This window comes from Mobula birostris, chromosome 18 (genome assembly GCF_030028105.1).
Source record: "Mobula birostris isolate sMobBir1 chromosome 18, sMobBir1.hap1, whole genome shotgun sequence".
NCBI lineage: Eukaryota > Metazoa > Chordata > Chondrichthyes > Myliobatiformes > Myliobatidae > Mobula > Mobula birostris.
In genome coordinates this window covers 8,230,292-8,248,982 of record NC_092387.1, presented here as the reverse complement: position 1 = coordinate 8,248,982, position 18,691 = coordinate 8,230,292, and the positions used below count along the sequence as shown (strand labels likewise).

Below are 18,691 nucleotides of genomic sequence, written 5' to 3'. Positions count from 1 at the left end.
GAGTGCGTGGAAAACCCTGCCAGAGATGGTGGTAGATGTTATGGAGGTGAGGACCTCGATACAATAGGTATCACTAAAGAGGTAGTGTTGAGGAAACTTGCGGACCTGAAGATAGACAAGTCCCCTGCTCCTGATGAAATGCATCCCAGGGTACTGAAAGACATGACAGTGGTTACAATAGAGGCTTTGGTGACAATTTACCAAAATTCTTTGGACTCTGTGCAGGTCCTGGCAGATTGGAGGATGGCGAATGTCACGCCTCTGTTCAAAAAAGGACGCAGGCAAAAGGTAGGTAACTATAGGCCAAACAACAGGAATTCTGCAGATGCTGGAAATTCAAGCAACACACATAAAAGTTGCTGGTGAACACAGCAGGCCAGGCAGCATCTCTAGGAAGAGGTGCAGTTGACGTTTCCGGCTGAGACCCTTCGTCAGGGCTAACTGAAGGAAGAGTGAGTAAGGGATTTGAAAGTTGGAGGGGGAGGAGGAGATCCAAAATGATAGGAGAAGACAGGAGGGGGAGGGATGGAGCCAAGAGCTGGACAGGTGATTGGCAAAAGGGGATACGAGAGGATCATGGGACAGGAGGTCCAGGAAGAAAGACAAGGGGGGGGGACCCAGAGGATGGGCAAGGGGTATATTCAGAGGGACAGAGGGAGAAAAAGGAGAGTGAGAGAAAGAATGTGTGTATAAAAATAAGTAACAGATGGGATACGAGGGGGAGGTGGGGCATTAGCGGAAGTTAGAGAAGTCGATGTTCATGCCATCAGGTTGGAGGCTACCCAGACGGAATATAAGGTGTTGTTCCTCCAACCTGAGTGTGGCTTCATCTTTACAGTAGAGGAGGCCGTGGATAGACATGTCAGAATGGGAATGGGATGTGGAATTAAAATGTGTGGCCACTGGGAGATCCTGCTTTCTTTGGCGGACAGAGCGTAGGTGTTCAGCAAAGCGGTCTCCCAGTCTGCGTCGGGTCTCGCCAATATATAAAAGGCCACATCGGGAGCACCGGACGCAGTATATCACCCCAGCTGACTCACAGGTGAAGTGTTGCCTCACCTGGAAGGACTGTTTGGGGCCCTGAATGGTGGTAAAGGAGGAAGTGTAAGGGCATGTGTAGCACTTGCTTCCGCTTACACGGATAAGTGCCAGGAGGGAGATCAGTGGGGAGGGTTGGGGGGGACGAATGGACAAGGGAGTTGTGTAGGGAGCGATCCCTGCGGAATGCAGAGGGGGGGGGAGGGAAAGATGTGCTTAGTAGTGGGATCCTGTTGGAGGTGGCGGAAGTTACGGAGAATAATATGTTGGATCCGGAGGCTGGTGGCGTGGTAGGTGAGGACCAGGGGAACCCTATTCCTAGTGGGGTGGTGGGAGGATGGAGTGAGAGCAGATGTACATGAAATGGGGGAGATGCGTTTAAGAGCAGAGTTGATAGTGGAGGAAGGGAAGCCCCTTTCTTTAAAAAAGGAAGACATCTCCCTCATCCTAGAATGAAAAGCCTCATCCGGAAAGCAGATGCGGCGGAGACGGAGGAATTGCGAGAAGGGGATGGCGTTTTTGCAAGAGACAGGGTGAGAAGAGGAATAGTCCAGATAGCTGTGAGAGTCAGTAGGCTTATAGTAGACATCAGTGGATAAGCTGTCTCCAGAGACAGAGACAGAAAGATCTAGAAAGGGGAGGGAGGTGTTGGAAATGGACCAGGTAAACTTGAGGGCAGGGTGAAAGTTGGAGGCAGAGTTAATAAAGTCAACGAGCTCTGCATGCGTGCAGGAAGCAGCGCCAATGCAGTTGTCGATGTAGCGAAGGAAAAGTGGGGGACAGATACCAGAATAGGCACGGAACATAGATTGCTCCACAAAGCCAACAAAAAGGCAGGCATAGCTAGGACCCATATGGGTGCCCATAGCTACACCTTTAGTTTGGAGGAAGTGGGAGGAGCCAAAGGAGAAATTATTAAGAGTAAGGACTAATTCCGCTAGACGGAGCAGAGTGGTGGTAGAGGGGAACTGATTAGGTCTGGAATCCAAAAAGAAGCGTAGAGCTTTGAGACCTTCCTGATGGGGGATGGAAGTATATAGGGACTGGACATCCATGGTGAAAATAAAGTGGTGGGGGCCAGGGAACTTAAAATCATCGAAAAGTTTAAGAGCGTGAGAAGTGTCACGAACATAGGTTGGAAGGGATTGAACAAGGGGGGATAAAACAGTGTTGAGGTATGCAGAAACGAGTTCGGTGGGGCAGGAGCAAGCTGAGACAATAGGTCTGCCAGGACAGGCAGGTTTGTGGATCTTGGGTAGGAGGTAGAAACGGGAAGTGCGGGGTGTGGGAACTATAAGGTTGGTAGCAGTGGATGGGAGATCCCCTGAGTGGATAAGGTCGGTGATGGTGTGGGAGACAATGGCCTGGTGCTCCTTAGTGGGGTCACGATCGAGGGGTAACTATAGGCCAGTTAGTTTAACATCTGTAGTTGGGAAAATGTTTGAAACCATCATTAAAGAAGAAATAATGAGACATCTGGAAAGCGATAGATGCAGCAGGCAGACGCAGCATGGATTCAGCAAAGGCAGGTCCTGTTTGATAAACCTATTGGAGTTCTTTGAGGATATAATGAGAGCAGTGGTTAGAGAGGAATAGATGGACGTTATTTACTTGGATTTCCAGAAGGTGTTCAATAAGGTGCCACATAAAAGACTTATCGATAAAATAAGGATGCATAGAGTTGGGGTGATGCATTAGAATTAGAATCAGGTTTATTATCATTGGCATGTGATGTGAAATTTGTTAACTTAGCAGCAGTTCAATGCAATACATAATCTAGCAGAGAGAGAAAAATAATAATAGTAAGTAAAATAAACATAATAATTAGTAAATCAATTACGTATATTGAATAGATTTTTTAAAATGTACAAAAACAGTAATACTGTATATTTTAAAAAGTGAGGTAGTGTCCAAAGCTTCAATGTCCTTTTAGGAATCAGATTGCAGAGGGGAAGAAGCTGTTCCTGAATCACTGAGTCTGTGCCTTCAGGCTTCTGTATCTCTAGTGAGAAAAAGGCATGCCCTGGGTGCTGGAGGTCCTTAATAATGAATGCTGCCTTTCTGAGAGTCCAACAGTAAAGAGTTCAATATCTGATATACAAACACGTTCCTCGATCGTAATATGACCCAGATTGCACCATCCGTTGTTAACCAGAACAGTAAGCACCCAACTCCTTTACGCTTACTGCTCTCAGTGCACTTCCGGTCAGCCCGAACGGTCTAGAAGCCCTCCATGGAGAAGTTTTGATCGGGTATGTCCTCGTGCAGCCCTGTTCCAGTGAAACACGTAACACTGCACTCCCGAAATGTTCTCTGACGCCTGGCTAGTGCTGTGAGCTCGTCCATTTTATTACCCACTGAACTCCTCTTCTCCATAAGTCTCTGTTGTCTTGACTCGGTCCTCTTTCCTCGACTTTGTGATCCCCCTCTGCATCCTCTGTGTGTTTTCCTCCAGATTTCAGCCGGGGTGTCCGCCACTCTGCTCGCTAAACCGGTCGGCATTAGCACAAGCCACTGGTCCCTGGAATAAACAATGTGACCATGCTTCTGTCCCGCTAATGAGACGTGTCCAAATGTAACTATTTCCAGTGCTAAAGACCCAAATAAACCTCTCTCTACCAGCATGTTAGAGAGGGTGCAGCTTCGATGTGTTACCATGAAAAAAAAATTTAAGAATAACGTAAGTTAAAAAGTAAGAATACTGATCAGAACAGCTGTAACAGGCTGCATGCACGACCGGCACATCTGTACTCAAGTGTAGCGAAACTACCACTACACTTTCAGGTGCCCACGAATGTGGGACTGAGCGTCGATTAAGAGGAATCGGTCTGTGAAAGAGTGACCCTGTGGAGTCTACCAGTGTATCTAACCCTTGCCTGGGTTGGTAGATTATCACTTGAAGATGGAGCTCTTAACTTGGTCAAGTTGGCTAACTTGGAAATTTCGGAGAACAACAGGAAGAATCGATGGCATCGGCTAACGTGGACAACAAGCCACCTCTCTCTCTTCTCAATTCTACTCAACTCAATAACACAAACTGAACTGACTTCATTTACCTGCCATCATAAGACTATCAATTACCACCTAAGCTTGAAGAAGTTTGGGCTTATATTTCCACACCTATATATGCATAAATTCTGCTAACCTGTTCGACTTATCTAGTGTTATATTACTGTACTGTGTAGTTACTAGTAAAAATAGAGTTAGTTAACAGCAAAACAGACTCCAGGTGTGTTCCATTTCTGCTGGTTCTTTAACCCGTTACGGGGTACGTAACAGTTGACATGTCAAATCTCTTCAAACTCCTAATAAATTATAGCCACTGTCTTGTCTTCTTTATAACTACATCGGTATGTTGGGACCAGGTTAGGTCCTCAGAGATCTTGACACCCAGGAATTTGAAGCTGCTCACTCTCTCCACTTCTGATCTTTCTTTGAAGATTGGTATGTGATCCTTCACCTTACCTTTCTGAAGTCCACAATAAGCTCTTTCATCTTACTGATGTTGAGTGCCAGGTTGTTGCTGCGACACCACTCCACTAGTTGGCATATCTCACTCCTGTACGCCCTCACGTCACCACCTGAGACTCTACCAACAATGGTTGTATTGTCAGCAAATTTGTAGATGGTATTTGAGCTATGCCTAGCCACACAGTCATGTGTATATAGAGAGTAGAGCAGTAGGCTAAGCACACACCCCTGAGGTGCGCCAGTGTTAATTGTCAGCGAGGAGGATATGTTAGCACCAATCCGCACAGACTGTGGTCTTCTGGTCGGGAAGTCGAGTGTCCAATTGTGGACAGAGATACAGAGGCCCAGGTTCTGCAACTTCTTAATCAGGATTGTGGGAATGATGGTATTAAATGCTGAGCTATAGTCGATGAACAGCATCCTGACGTAGGCATTTGTGTTGTCCAGGTGGTCTAAAGTCATTTAGAGAGCCATTGAAATTGCATCTGCCGTTGACCTATTGTGGCAATAGGCAAATTGCAATGGGTTGAGGATTAGTTAACTAATAGAAAGCAGAGAGTTGGGATACATGGGTGTGACTCTGGTTGGCAATCAGCGGTGAGCGATGTGCCACAGGGGTTGGTGTTGGGCCCGCAACTGTTCACGATATACATTAACGATCTGGAAGAGGGGACTACGTGTAGTGTATCTAAGTTTGCTGATGACACTAAATTGAGTGGAAAAGCAAATTGTGCAGAAGATATGGAGAGTCTGCAGAGAGAGATAGGTTTAATGGATGGGCAAGGGTCTGGCAGATGGAGTACAATGTTGGTAAATGCAAAGTCATCCACTTTGGAAAGAAAGCTATAAGATCAGATTATTATTTAAAAGGTAAAAGATTGCAGCACGCTGCTGAGCAGAAGGATTTGGCAGTGCTTGTGCATGAATCACAAAAGGTTGGTTTGAAGTAACAGCAGGCATCAAGGCAAATGGATTGTTGGCCTTCATTGTTAGAGGGATTGCATTTAAGAGCAGGGAGGTTATGCTACATCTGTACAGGGTACTGGCGAGGCCGCACCTGGAGTACTGTGTGCAGTTCTGGTCTCTTTACTTGAGGAAGGATATACTGGCTTTGAAGGCAGTGCAGAGAAGGTTCACCAGGCTGACCCCAGAGATGAGGGAGTTAGACCATGAGGAAAGATTGAGTCACCTGCGACTGTACTCACTGGAATTCAGAAGATTGAGAGGAGATCTTATAGAAACATATAAAATTATGAAAGGGGTAGATAAGATGGAGGCAGGAAAGTTGTTTCCACTGGTAGGTGAGACTAGAACTGGGGGACATAGCCTCAAGATTCGGGGGAGTAGATTTAGGACAGAGATGAGGAGGAACTACTTTTCCCAGTGGGTGGTGAATCTGTGGAATTCTCTGCCCAATGAAGCAGTGAAGGCTACCTCAGTAAACATATTTAAGATGAGGTTGGATAGATTTTTAAATGGAAGGGGAATTAAGCATTCTGGGGGAAAAGGCAGGTAGGTGGAGAGAAGTCCATGGCCAGATCAGCCATGATCTTATTGAATGACGGAGCAGACTTGACAGGCCAGATGGCCTACTCCTGATCTTATCTTTTATGTTCTTATAGAGGCAGGTAGATTAGGAGCATTTAAGAAAGTCTTACATGTAGAATGGATGATAGTAAAATGGAGGGAATGGTTTGTGGGAGGGAAGGGTTAGATTGATCCTAGAGTAGGTAGAGGACTGAAAAGCCTGTACTGTACTGATCTATGTTCTATGTAACACTACCTTGGGGCTCATCTTAATTAAACAAGATTGCAGTTGTCAGATGTTAGACCCTCACAAAGAGGCTAGACGAAAGCATGTGATAATTCATGTTTAATTCTATAATTTGCAGATGTACATTTAAGTAGTTTATACAACATTGTCATATAGGCATAGAGCAAAGAAACAGCCCATCTCTTCCACACCAACTGTATTGCCCAATGAGCTGGTCCTAACTGCCCACTTTTGGCCCATAAACCTCTCCCATCCATGATCATCCATGTATTCATCTGGATGTTTTTTATTGCCCAGTGAGCTGGTCCTAACTGCCCATATTTGGCTCATAAACCTCTCCCATCCATGTATTCATCTGGATGCTTTTTAAATGTTGCTATTGTCAATACTTCTACCTCCAAATCGTTATTAAATTTTGAGGAGCTGGCTTGTCTCTCACACAAGGGTGATGAACTGGTGAATTTAGCACTGAGTTCTCACTCCAGAGGCAGTTGGCTGAATCTCCCACCGAGGGAGTGCCAGCTGGTCAGAGATTCAGACTTGCTGGTCTCAAAGAGAAGCAACGCACTTCCCGTGCCCTGATCAATATTATTTTCAAATCCCACCCTTCCCCAACCAACAGTGACACAAGCTGGTCTTTCTTCTTGAAGGGAAGATTTGTCCATCAACTCGCTCAATCTTTATATCAGTGAAATATTTCTGAATTATAATCACTGTTAGAAGGAAGGAAAGACAGAAAACAAACGCCACAGTGAAATCTCAGAGAGTCATTAGATCAGTCTGCTTGGGATGTTGGTTGAGGTTTGAATATTGGGCAGGAGTCAAGTTTCCTGTCACCTAAATGCTGGTTTTCTGCCTGTAATTTGGGAGTGCTGTTTGCCAAAAAAAATCACATAAATGTCAATCCTTCCAGTGTGATTGGAGTGCAAGGACCAATGTCTACAGCAGAATAAATAGGCACACGGGAACTGTCAGAACAAAAGAGGCTAAGGTCTGGGTCATTTGTCATCATGAATACTCCATAAGGCCATAAAACACAGGGGCAAAATTGTACCATTCAACCCAGTGAGTCTGCTCCACCATTCAATCATGGCTGATTTATTATCTCTCTCAGCCCAATTCTCCTGCCTTCTCCCCATAATCTTTGATGCGCTTCCTAGTCAAGAACCTATCAACCTCCACTTTAAACATACCCAATGACTTGGACTGCATGGCCATCTGTGGCAATGAATTCCACAGGTTCACTACTGTCTGGCTAAAGGTATTTCTCCGCATCTTTGTTCTAAAGGGACGACATTGTCTTCTGGTCCTAGACTCCCCCACTATAGGAAACATCCTCTCCACATCCACTCTGTGTCTTTTGGTCCTACACTCCCCCACTATAGGAAACATCCTCCCCACATCCGCTCTATCTGTGTCCTCTGGTCCTAGACTCTCCCACTATAGGAAACATTCTCTCCACATCTACTCTATCTGTGTCCTCTGGTCCTAGACTCTCCCACTATAGGAAACATCCTCTCCACATCTACTCTATCTGTGTCCCTCTGGTCCTACACTCCCCCACTATAGGAAACATCCTCTCCACATCCACTCTATCTGTGCCCTCTGGTCCTAGATTCCCCCACTATAGGAAACATCTTCTCCACACCCACTCTATCTGTGTCCTCTGGTCCTAGACTCTCCGACTATAGGAAACATCCTCTCCACATCTACTCTATCTGTGTCCCTCTGGTCCTACACTCCCCCACTATAGGAAACATCCTCTCCACATCCACTCTATCTGTGCCCTCTGGTCCTAGACTCCCCACTATAGGAAACATCCTCTCCACATCCACTCTATCTGTGCCCTCTGGTCCTAGACTCCCCACTATAGGAAACATCCTCTCCACATCCACTCTATCTGTGTCCTCTGGTCCTAGATTCTCCCACTATAGGAAATATCCTCTCCACATCCACTCTATTGAGGCCTTTCAATATTCGATAGGTTTCAATGAGATTCCACCCCCCTCCCATTCTTCTAAACTCCAGCAAGTACAGCCCCAGAGCCATCAAACGTTCCTCGTACATTAACACTTTCATTCCCGGGATCGTTCACATGAACCTCCTCTGGCAACTCTGTAATGCCAGCACATCCTTTCTAAGGAGCCCAAAACTGCTCACAATATTCCTAGAGCGGTCTAACTAATGGCTTATAAAGCCTCAGCATTACTCAGACAACCCAGTCATGCCATTGACTAAGCACAGTAGCTAACCTCTATCCATAGGACAACTAGAGTTGGGTCTAGTTGACTCTAGTAAGTATCTACAGATGTACCATAGAGAGCATTCCCACTGGTGGCATCACAGCCAGGTATCGAAGTGCCAATGCACAGGATCAAAAAACGCTGCAGAAGGTTGTAAACTCAGCCAGCTCCATCGTAAACACAACCCTCCCCACCATTGAGGACATCTTCAGAAAGGTGGCATTCATACTTAAGGACCCTCACCCCTCAGGACACAGCCTCTTCTCATTACTACAATTGGGAAGGAGACACAGAAGCCAGAAGAATTCTTCCTCGGCACTCTTTACTATTTTGACATTATTGCAGTAACTCTTTTATGTCTTGCACTGTACTGCTGCCACAAAACAACAAACTTAACGGCAAATGTCAGTGATGATAAACCTGATTCTGAACAGCAGCATACCTTGGTACCAGATCCCACATGTCACTTATAAAAGCAGAGTTCTCATAGGGAAGACACACAAAATACTGGAGGAACTCAGCAAGACAGGCAGTGTCTATGGAAGGATGAAGGCTCTCAGCCCAAAACAGCGACTGTTTTTTTCTCTTCATAGATACTGCCTGACTTGCTGTATTCCTCCTGGATTTTGTGTGCCGTGCCACAGATTTCCAATATCTGCAGAATCTCTTGCGTCTGCAAGTTCTCATGGTGTCCTAGTTAGCCTTTGACCCTCAAATGATTTCGCTGTGACATATTATTTGACCAGACAGAGGGGTTACTGCACCCCCTCGATTCCACAGTCCATCCCATCCTTCAAGGAGTTCCGCAGAGTGGCTGTGCTCCTGTGAGTTTGGGGCCCACAACCTGCGTTCATGTCCACCAATGCAAGGATCCTTCACCAGCGGCAATGTCAAGGGGCACACTGTCCCAATGACAAACTTTCACCCAGCGCAGGTAATCTTCCCTCGGCGTTGTTTCCACGGCGTCTGCAGAGAGAGGCGGGAGCTGGGCACAGCCGGGGGTTGTCCCTGTTCAGCGTGTAGTAATACAGCAGGTCGGTCAGCAGAAGGGCGATAACTCCCAGACCGTAGACCAGAACAGCAGCCAGCAGCCCGTACTTGCTGTTGGGGGTGGGGAGAGAAAACAGCGGGACAGCAAGTGAGGATACGGCATGGTAGCTGAGCAGTCTGAATAACACTTTACAGCACAAGCAACCCACTTTCAATTCCCGCTGACCTCTGTAAGGAGTTTGTGCATTCTCCATGACCGTGTGGGTTTAGTCTCACATTATGGATTAGTAGGTTAATTGGTCATATCAGTCTAATTGGGCAGCACGAGCCCACAGGGGTAGATGGGCCTGTTACTGCACTCTATCTAAATAAAATAAAAAGCGTAACAAAAGCCTCAGCTGCCATCAAGGACGTATCAACAGAAAGGTGCCTGAAAAGGCCCAGTAACATCCCACCCACCCTGCTCATGGGCTGTTTGCCCCACTCTCATCAGGGAGAAGGCCACGTAGCATCCACACCAGGACCACCAGACTGAAAAACAGTTACCTTCCCCAAGCAGTAAGGCTGATCAACACCTCCACCCACTAATCTACCACTACTTTATCATATCCCATCAGTCACCTTATGGACAGCCTCGTGTCACCTTATGGACATACAATCAAACTGTGAATAGTAGCTATCTTATGTACAGTATTTACATTTATCATGTGTCATTATTATTATTGGGTTCTTTATCTTGTGTTTCTTTTGTGCTAGAGTAACAAGTATGTTGTTCTCCTTACACTTGCGTTCAGGAAGTGACATTAAACCATCTTGAACAGACACAGAGACGTCATGAAATTGGCTCACTGCTGATACCATGGAGGATGCGTGTCCCAGCCAGGTGGGACAAAGTCACAGCTCTGTTAGTGCTTCGACCATAGTAATCAGGGTGTATGCTGGGGAGTCAATGCCTTAGAGGGTCTGGAGGGTGCCCAGGTCAATCAACATGGGCTGGATGCATTGGACAATGATGAATGTATTTACCTTTATTTTTAATTAGGGGTACATTGCAGAACAGACCCCTCCAAGCCTTTGAGCCACACAACCAGCAACCTCGATTCAACCCTCACCTAATCACAGGACAATTTACAATGACCAATTAACTTACTAACTGGAACATCTTTGGACTGTGGAAGGAAATAAGAGCACCCAGAGGAAACCCATGCATTCCACATGGAAGACATACAAACTCCTTTCAGAGGACACAAGGATAGAAATCGGAATGCTGATGCCACAGGCAGCAATAGTGTTGTGCTAACTGCTACACTACTGAAGTGCCCAATACCACCCCACCCCCTCACACGCATCAGAGCGTCCTCACCACCCACCCCCACCTGCTCACCCACAACTTCCCTGCACCCACCCATCCTCTATCACCACCTTCACCCCAATCCCACTCCTCACCACCCTAATCCATTACTCACCATCCCCAATCCATTCCTCACCACCCAATCCATTCCTCACCCCCAACCCATTCCTCACCTCCCCAATCCATACCTCACCACCCCAATCCACTCGTCACCGCAACCCATTCCTAAACACCCCCAACACACATAAGAGTTGCTGGTGAATGCAGCAGGCCAGGCAGCACCTCTTCCTAAACACCCCCAATCCATTCCTCACCCCCAGCAATAAATTCCTCATCACCAACCCATCCCCATCAGCACCTTCGCCCTCCCAACCCATTCCTCACCACCCCAATCCATTCCTCACCCCAACCCATTTCTCACCCCCTCAATCCATTCTTCACCACCTCAAATCCATTCCTCACCACCCCCCAATCCATTCCTCACCCCCAATCCATTCCTCAACACCCCATCCATTCCTCACCCCCAATCCATTCCTCACCCCCCATCAATCCATTCCTCACCCCCCATCAATCCATTCCTCACACCCAATCCATTCCTCACCACGCCCCCAATCCATTCCTCACAACCCCCAATCCATTCCTCACCATCCCAATCCATTCCGCACCACCGCCAATCCATTCCTCACCCACCAATCAATTCCTCACCACCCCAACCCATTCCTCACTCCCCGAATCCATTCCTCACCATCCCAATCCATTCCTCATCCCCAATTCATTCGTCACCCCAAAGTGCATTCCTCACCACCTGCAAACCCATTCCTCACCCCAATCCGTTCCTCACCACCCCCAATCCATTCCTCACCCCCAGCAATATATTCCTCATCACCAGCCCATTGCCATCACCACCTTAACCCTCCCAACCCCTTCCTCAACACCCCAATCCATTCCTCACCACCCCCAATCCATTCCTCACCCAACACATTCCTCACCCCCTCAATCCATTCTTCACCACCCCCAATCCATTCCTTTCCTCTCCCCCAATCCATTCCTCATCACCCCCAATCTATTCCTCACCATCCCAATCCACTCCTCACCACCCAATCCATTCCTCACCCCCCAGCAAACCATTCCTCACCCCCTGCAATCCATTCCTCACCCCCCCAGTCCATTCCTCACCCCCCCGTCCATTCCTTACCCCCAGCAATCCATTCCTTGCCCCCAATCCATTCCTCACTTCCAATCCATTCCACAAACCCCAGCAATCCATACCTCAACCCCAATCCGTTCCTCATCCCCAATCCATTCCGCACCCCCAATCCATTCCTCACCACTCCAATCCGTTTCTCACCACCCCAACCCATTCCTTAGCACCGCCAATGCATTCCTCAACTCCGCAATCCATTCCTCACCACCCCCCAATCCATTCGTCACCCCCAACCCATTCCTCACCACCCCAATCTATTCTCACCCCCAATCCATTCCTCACCCCGGCAATCCATTTCTCACCACCCCCAACCCATTCCTCACCCACCAATCCATTCCTCACCACCCCATCCATTCCTCACCCCCAATCCATTCTTCATCTCCTCCAATCCATTCCTCACCATCCCAATCCATTCGTCACCCCCAACCCATTCCTCACCACCCCCAATCCATTCCTCACCCCCAATCCATTCTTCATCTCCTCCAATCCATTCCTCACCATCCCAATCCATTCGTCACTCCCAACCCATTCCTCACCACCCCCAATCCATTCCTCACCACTCCAATCTATTCTCACCCCCAATCCATTCCTCACCCCGGCAATCCATTTCTCACCACCCCCAACCCATTCCTCACCCACCAATCCATTCCTCACTACCCCATCCATTCCTCACCCCAATCCATTCTTCAACTCCTCCAATCCATTTCTCACCACCCCAACCCATTCCTCACCCACCAATCCATTCCTCACCACCCCATCCATTCCTCACCCCCAATCCATTCCTCATCCCCAATCCATTCCTCACCCCCAGCAATCCATTCCTCATCACCAACCCATCCCCATCACTACCTTAACCCCCCAATCGATTCCTCAATCCATTCCTCACCATCCCAATCCATTCTTCATCATCGCCAATCCATTTCTTACCATCCCAATCTATTCCTCACCACCCCCAATCCATTCCTCACCCTCCCAATCTATTCCTCACCCCCAATCTATTCCTCAGCACCAATCTATTCCTCACCCCCCAGCAATCCATTCCTCATCACCGATGCATCCCAATCACCACCTTAACCTTCCCAATCCATTCCTCACCACCCCAACTCATTCCTCACCACCCCAATCCATTCCTCACCACCCCACCCCCAACTCATTCCTCACCATCCCCAATCCATTCCTCACCACCCCCAACTCATTCCTCACCTCTCCAATCCATTCCTCACCACCCCCAATCCATTCCTCACAACCCACCCATCCCACCCCATCCATTCCTCTTTGCAACTCCACCCAGTTCCACCCCACGGCCCCAAACACCGGCAAACCGAACTCTGTAATCCACAAACTCATGGCAAATGACAACTGAATGGCTCCTTCTTCACCCTGCTGCCTCTCCTTGTCCTCCCCTCTCACTCTCCCAGAGCAAATCCCCTTCCCTCCGAAGCCCAGCGTGAAGCTTAAGGGACTTGATGAGCCTTCTGAAGGGGTGCCTAACATTGTTCTGTTGGACTTCCAGCCCCTTTTCAGAGATAATTCATTAAATGAAAAAGTTGGGGGAACCTTGATGCAAATTGCAGGATTGCTTTGTTGAGCATTTCCACTGCATCCACCAAAAACAAAATTTTCTGGTGGCCAAACATTTTAATTCCTATCCCCATTCCCATTCTGACATGTTGGTCCATCGCTTCCCCTTTGCCACGATGAGGCCACCCTCAGGGAGTAGGAGCAACACCTCATATTCCATCAGGGTAGCCTCCAGCCTGATGACATGAACATTGATTTCTCCTTCTGGAAATTGTTTTTCTCTTTTTTGCTCTCCTCCTCCTTCGGTTCCCTACTTTGACCTCTTATTTCTTCTCCTCATCTCCTTCTTCCCTTTCTCCCATGATCCACTCTCCTCTCCTATCAGATTCCTTCTTCTCCAGCCCTTTGCCTTTTCCACTTATTACCTCCCAGCTTCTCACTTCATCCCCCCCTCCCCCACCAGCCTGGCTTCACTCATCTCCTTCCAGCTTGTCCTTCGTCCCCTCTCCTACCTTCTTATTCTGGAGTCTTTCCCCTCTTTTCCAGTCCTGATGAAGGGTCTCAGCCTGAAACATCGACTGTCTATTCATTGTCACAGATGCTACCCGACCCACCGAGTTGCTCCAGCATGTTATGCATGTGCTAGGGAACCACAGGGGTTTTACTGACCTGATTGTGACCAGAGACAGAGATTGGGACACTGGTCAGCAGCTCAGATTGGTAGGGGAGAGGGTGATGGGGTTCCCAGAGAGCCCAAGGTGTGGTCACAGTTATTCTCCATACCGATAAAGGAAGGATAGTTGGGTAACAGTATAAAGAAGCCACAGACTCACGTTCAGCAGTGACATGAAGACAAATCACTTTGACAACTGCGTATGTGGTTGCATTAAGCAGGACAGATAGCTCATTAGTGGAACAATTGTGAGAATCTGCAGCAAGATCGAATGGACAGCCGGAGACTTTTCCCAAGGTAGAAATGGCTAATAGCAGGGGAGCATCATTTCAAGGTGATTGGATGAAAGCATAGGGGCATGCCAGAGCGTGGTGGGTGTGTGAATCACACTGGTAGAGGCAGATATATTAGAGACAGTTAAGAGACTTGAGACTTGAGAGAGTTAAGGTGATTGGAGGAAAGTAAAGGGGCATGTCAGGGGGTTAGGGTAGGGTTTTTTTGAAACTCAGAGTGGTGGGCACCTACAATGAACTATCGGGGTGGTGGTGGATGTCTTGGTGGGGGGGGGAGGGTTAAATTGATTCTAGAGTAGGTTAAAAGCAGGGGAAGGGTTAGATTGACCTTAGAGCAGGTTAAAGGACAGCACAACATCACGGGCCGAAAGGCCTGTACTGTGCTGTCATGTTCTATGTTCTAAATGGATTTCAAGGTCATCAGTACCAAGGTGAAATTTCAACCCAGGAAGGATTGGAAGAGTATACCTCCAAAGCAGCAGAGATCCAAACTGCCTCGAGGGTTTGGGTCCAAAGATGAATAAAATATCATCGACGGGCACTGAAAGTCAGCGATAACAAACCTGCTGCTGATTCTCATCAAAATGAGACTAGAAAGCTTGTGTTATATCCACTGACACAGCAGGGGACAAGTTATACTGCAAATGTACGGCACCCTGCCGGGGTCTGTAATAAGCCTGATTACATCCTGCTGGGGTCAGTAATGAGCCTCCGACAGCTCGATGCATGTACTGACTTGGAAAGGGTGTGGCACTGGTTCACCAGGGACACCAAGGGTTAATTAACGAGAAGCAAACACATCAGCTCAGGTTCAGTTCCCTGGAACTCAGAGGGTCAAGGTGTGACTCAATCTGGATTTTCAAGATAATGGGTCTGGCAGATGTGGAGGTAGAAAGCATGAAGAGGGTGGATGCACGTCAGGAAAATCCTCCACACACACAGAGCATGACCCATGTTTGTAACTCTCCACAGAGAGGGTGCATGTCAGGAAAATCCCTTTTCTTTCTTTCTCTCTCTCATGTATATACACACACACATACACACACAGAAAGATAAATGTCTATAACTCTCCTTAGAGGGTGCACATCAGGAAAATCCTACATACGTACACGAAGGTAAGTGTCTTTAACTCTCCACAGATTGGTCAGTGCCGGTCAGCTGCAGATATTGAATCCAAGGCTCATTTTAAAGGAATTCCAATGGTTTTAAGGCATAGGGAATAAGCTGTTTCAAGGTCATAGGTCATCTGCAAGGCCGTAAAGGTGAATGCAGTTTTATTCCCAAGGAAATGCAAGCTCATTGGTCACAGGGGTGTCACTGGACAGTGCGATCTCATTGGTCACGGGGGTGTCATTGGACCGTGCGAGCTCATTGGTCACGGGGGCGTCATTGGACCGTGCGAGCTCATTGGTCACGGGGGCGTCATTGGACCGTGCGAGCTCATTGGTCACGGGGGTGTCATTGGATTGTATGAGCTCATTGGTCACAGGGGTGTCATTGGACCATGTGAGCTCATTGGTCACGGGGGTGTCATTGGACCGTGCGAGCTCATTGGTCACAGGGGTGTCACTGGACCGTGTGAGCTCATTGGTCACAGAAGTGTCATTGGACCGTGTGAGCTCATTGGTCACAGGGGTGTCATTGGACCATGTGAGCTCATTGGTCACAGGGGTGTCATTGGACCATTTGAGCTCATTGGTCACGGGGGTGTCATTGGACCGTGCGAGCTCATTGGTCACAGGGGTGTCATTGGACCGTGCGAGCTCATTGGTCACAGGGGTGTCATTGGACCGTGCGAGCTCATTGGTCACGGGGGTGTCATTGGACCATTTGAGCTCATTGGTCACGGGGGTGTCATTGGACCGTGCGAGCTCATTGGTCACAGGGGTGTCATTGGACCATGTGAGCTCATTGGTCACAGGGGTGTCATTGGACCATTTGAGCTCATTGGTCACGGGGGTGTCATTGGACCGTGCGAGCTCATTGGTCACAGGGGTGTCATTGGACCGTGCGAGCTCATTGGTCACAGGGGTGTCATTGGACCGTGCGAGCTCATTGGTCACGGGGGTGTCATTGGACCATTTGAGCTCATTGGTCACGGGGGTGTCATTGGACCGTGCGAGCTCATTGGTCACGGGGGTGTCATTGGACCGTGCGAGCTCATTGGTCACAGGGGTGTCATTGGACCATTTGAGCTCATTGGTCACGGGGGTGTCATTGGACCGTGCGAGCTCATTGGTCACAGGGGTGTCATTGGACCGTGCGAGCTCATTGGTCACAGGGGTGTCATTGGACCGTGCGAGCTCATTGGTCACGGGGGTGTCATTGGACCATTTGAGCTCATTGGTCACGGGGGTGTCATTGGACCGTGCGAGCTCATTGGTCACGGGGGTGTCATTGGACCGTGCGAGCTCATTGGTCACAGGGGTGTCATTGGACCATGTGAGCTCATTGGTCACAGGGGTGTCATTGGACCATGCTCCAATGACACCCCCGTGACCAATGAGCTCAAATGGTCCAATGACACCCCCGTGACCAATGAGCTCAAATGGTCCAATGACACCCCCGTGACCAATGAGATCGCACTGTCCAATGACACCCCCGTGACCAATGAGCTCAATGACCAATGTCATTGGACCATTTGAGCTCATTGGTCACGGGGGTGTCATTGGACCGTGCGAGCTCATTGGTCACAGGGGTTTCATTGGACCGTGCGAGCTCATTGGTCACAGGGGTGTCATTGGACCGTGTGAGCTCATTGGTCACGGGGGTGTCACTGGACCGTGTGAGCTCATTGGTCACGGGGGTGTCACTGGACCGTGCGAGCTCATTGGTCACGGGGGTGTCATTGGACCATTTGAGCTCATTGGTCACGGGGGTGTCATTGGACCATTTGAGCTCATTGGTCACGGGGGTGTCATTGGAGCTCATTGGTCACGGGGGTGTCATTGGACCATTTGAGCTCATTGGTCACGGGCGTGTCATTGGACCGTGTGAGCTCATTGGTCACAGGGGTGTCACTGGACCGTGCGATCTCATTGGTCACAGAAGCGTCATTGGACCGTGCGAGCTCACACGGTCACGGGGGGTGTCATTGGACCGTGTGAGCTCATTGGTCACGGGGGTGTCATTGGACCATTTGAGCTCATTGGTCACTGGGGGTGTCATTGGACAGTGCGATCTCATTGGTCACGGGGGTGTCATTGGACCGTGCGAGCTCATTGGTCACGGGGGTGTCATTGGACCGTGCGAGCTCATTGGTCACGGGGGCGTCATTGGACCGTGCGAGCTCATTGGTCACGGGGGCGTCATTGGACCGTGCGAGCTCATTGGTCACGGGGGTGTCAATGGACCGTGTGAGCTCATTGGTCACGGGGGTGTCATTGGACCGTGCGAGCTCATTGGTCACAGGGGTGTCACTGGACCGTGTGAGCTCATTGGTCACAGGGGTGTCATTGGACCGTGCGAGCTCATTGGTCACAGGGGTGTCATTGGACCATGTGAGCTCATTGGTCACAGGGGTGTCATTGGACCATTTGAGCTCATTGGTCACGGGGGTGTCATTGGACCGTGCGAGCTCATTGGTCACAGGGGTGTCATTGGACCATGTGAGCTCATTGGTCACAGGGGTGTCATTGGACCATTTGAGCTCATTGGTCACGGGGGTGTCATTGGACCGTGCGAGCTCATTGGTCACAGGGGTTTCATTGGACCGTGCGAGCTCATTGGTCACAGGGGTGTCATTGGACCGTGCGAGCTCATTGGTCACGGGGGTGTCATTGGACCATTTGAGCTCATTGGTCACGGGGGTGTCATTGGACCGTGCGAGCTCATTGGTCACGGGGGTGTCATTGGACCGTGCGAGCTCATTGGTCACAGGGGTGTCATTGGACCATTTGAGCTCATTGGTCACAGGGGTGTCATTGGACCGTGTGAGCTCATTGGTCACGGGGGTGTCACTGGACCGTGTGAGCTCATTGGTCACGGGGGTGTCACTGGACCGTGCGAGCTCATTGGTCACGGGGGTGTCATTGGACTGTGCGAGCTCATTGGTCACGGGGGTGTCATTGGACCATGCTCCAATGACACCCCCGTGACCAATGAGCTCAAATGGTCCAATGACACCCCCGTGA

The 18,691-nt window shown here is 49.0% G+C and overlaps 1 protein-coding gene across 1 annotated transcript in view; it reads right to left on the bottom strand.

Annotated features, from left to right (window-relative positions):
* Nucleotides 1-6,435: 6,435 nt before the first annotated feature.
* The window catches only part of LOC140211785 (protein shisa-like-1), a 31,657-nt gene continuing 19,401 nt past the window's right edge, over nt 6,436-18,691 (bottom strand). The window contains exon 4 of the mRNA XM_072281935.1: nt 6,436-9,627. Within this exon, the coding sequence (XP_072138036.1) occupies nt 9,417-9,627 (211 nt within the window). The 3' untranslated portion in view covers nt 6,436-9,416. The remainder of the gene's footprint in view (nt 9,628-18,691) is intronic.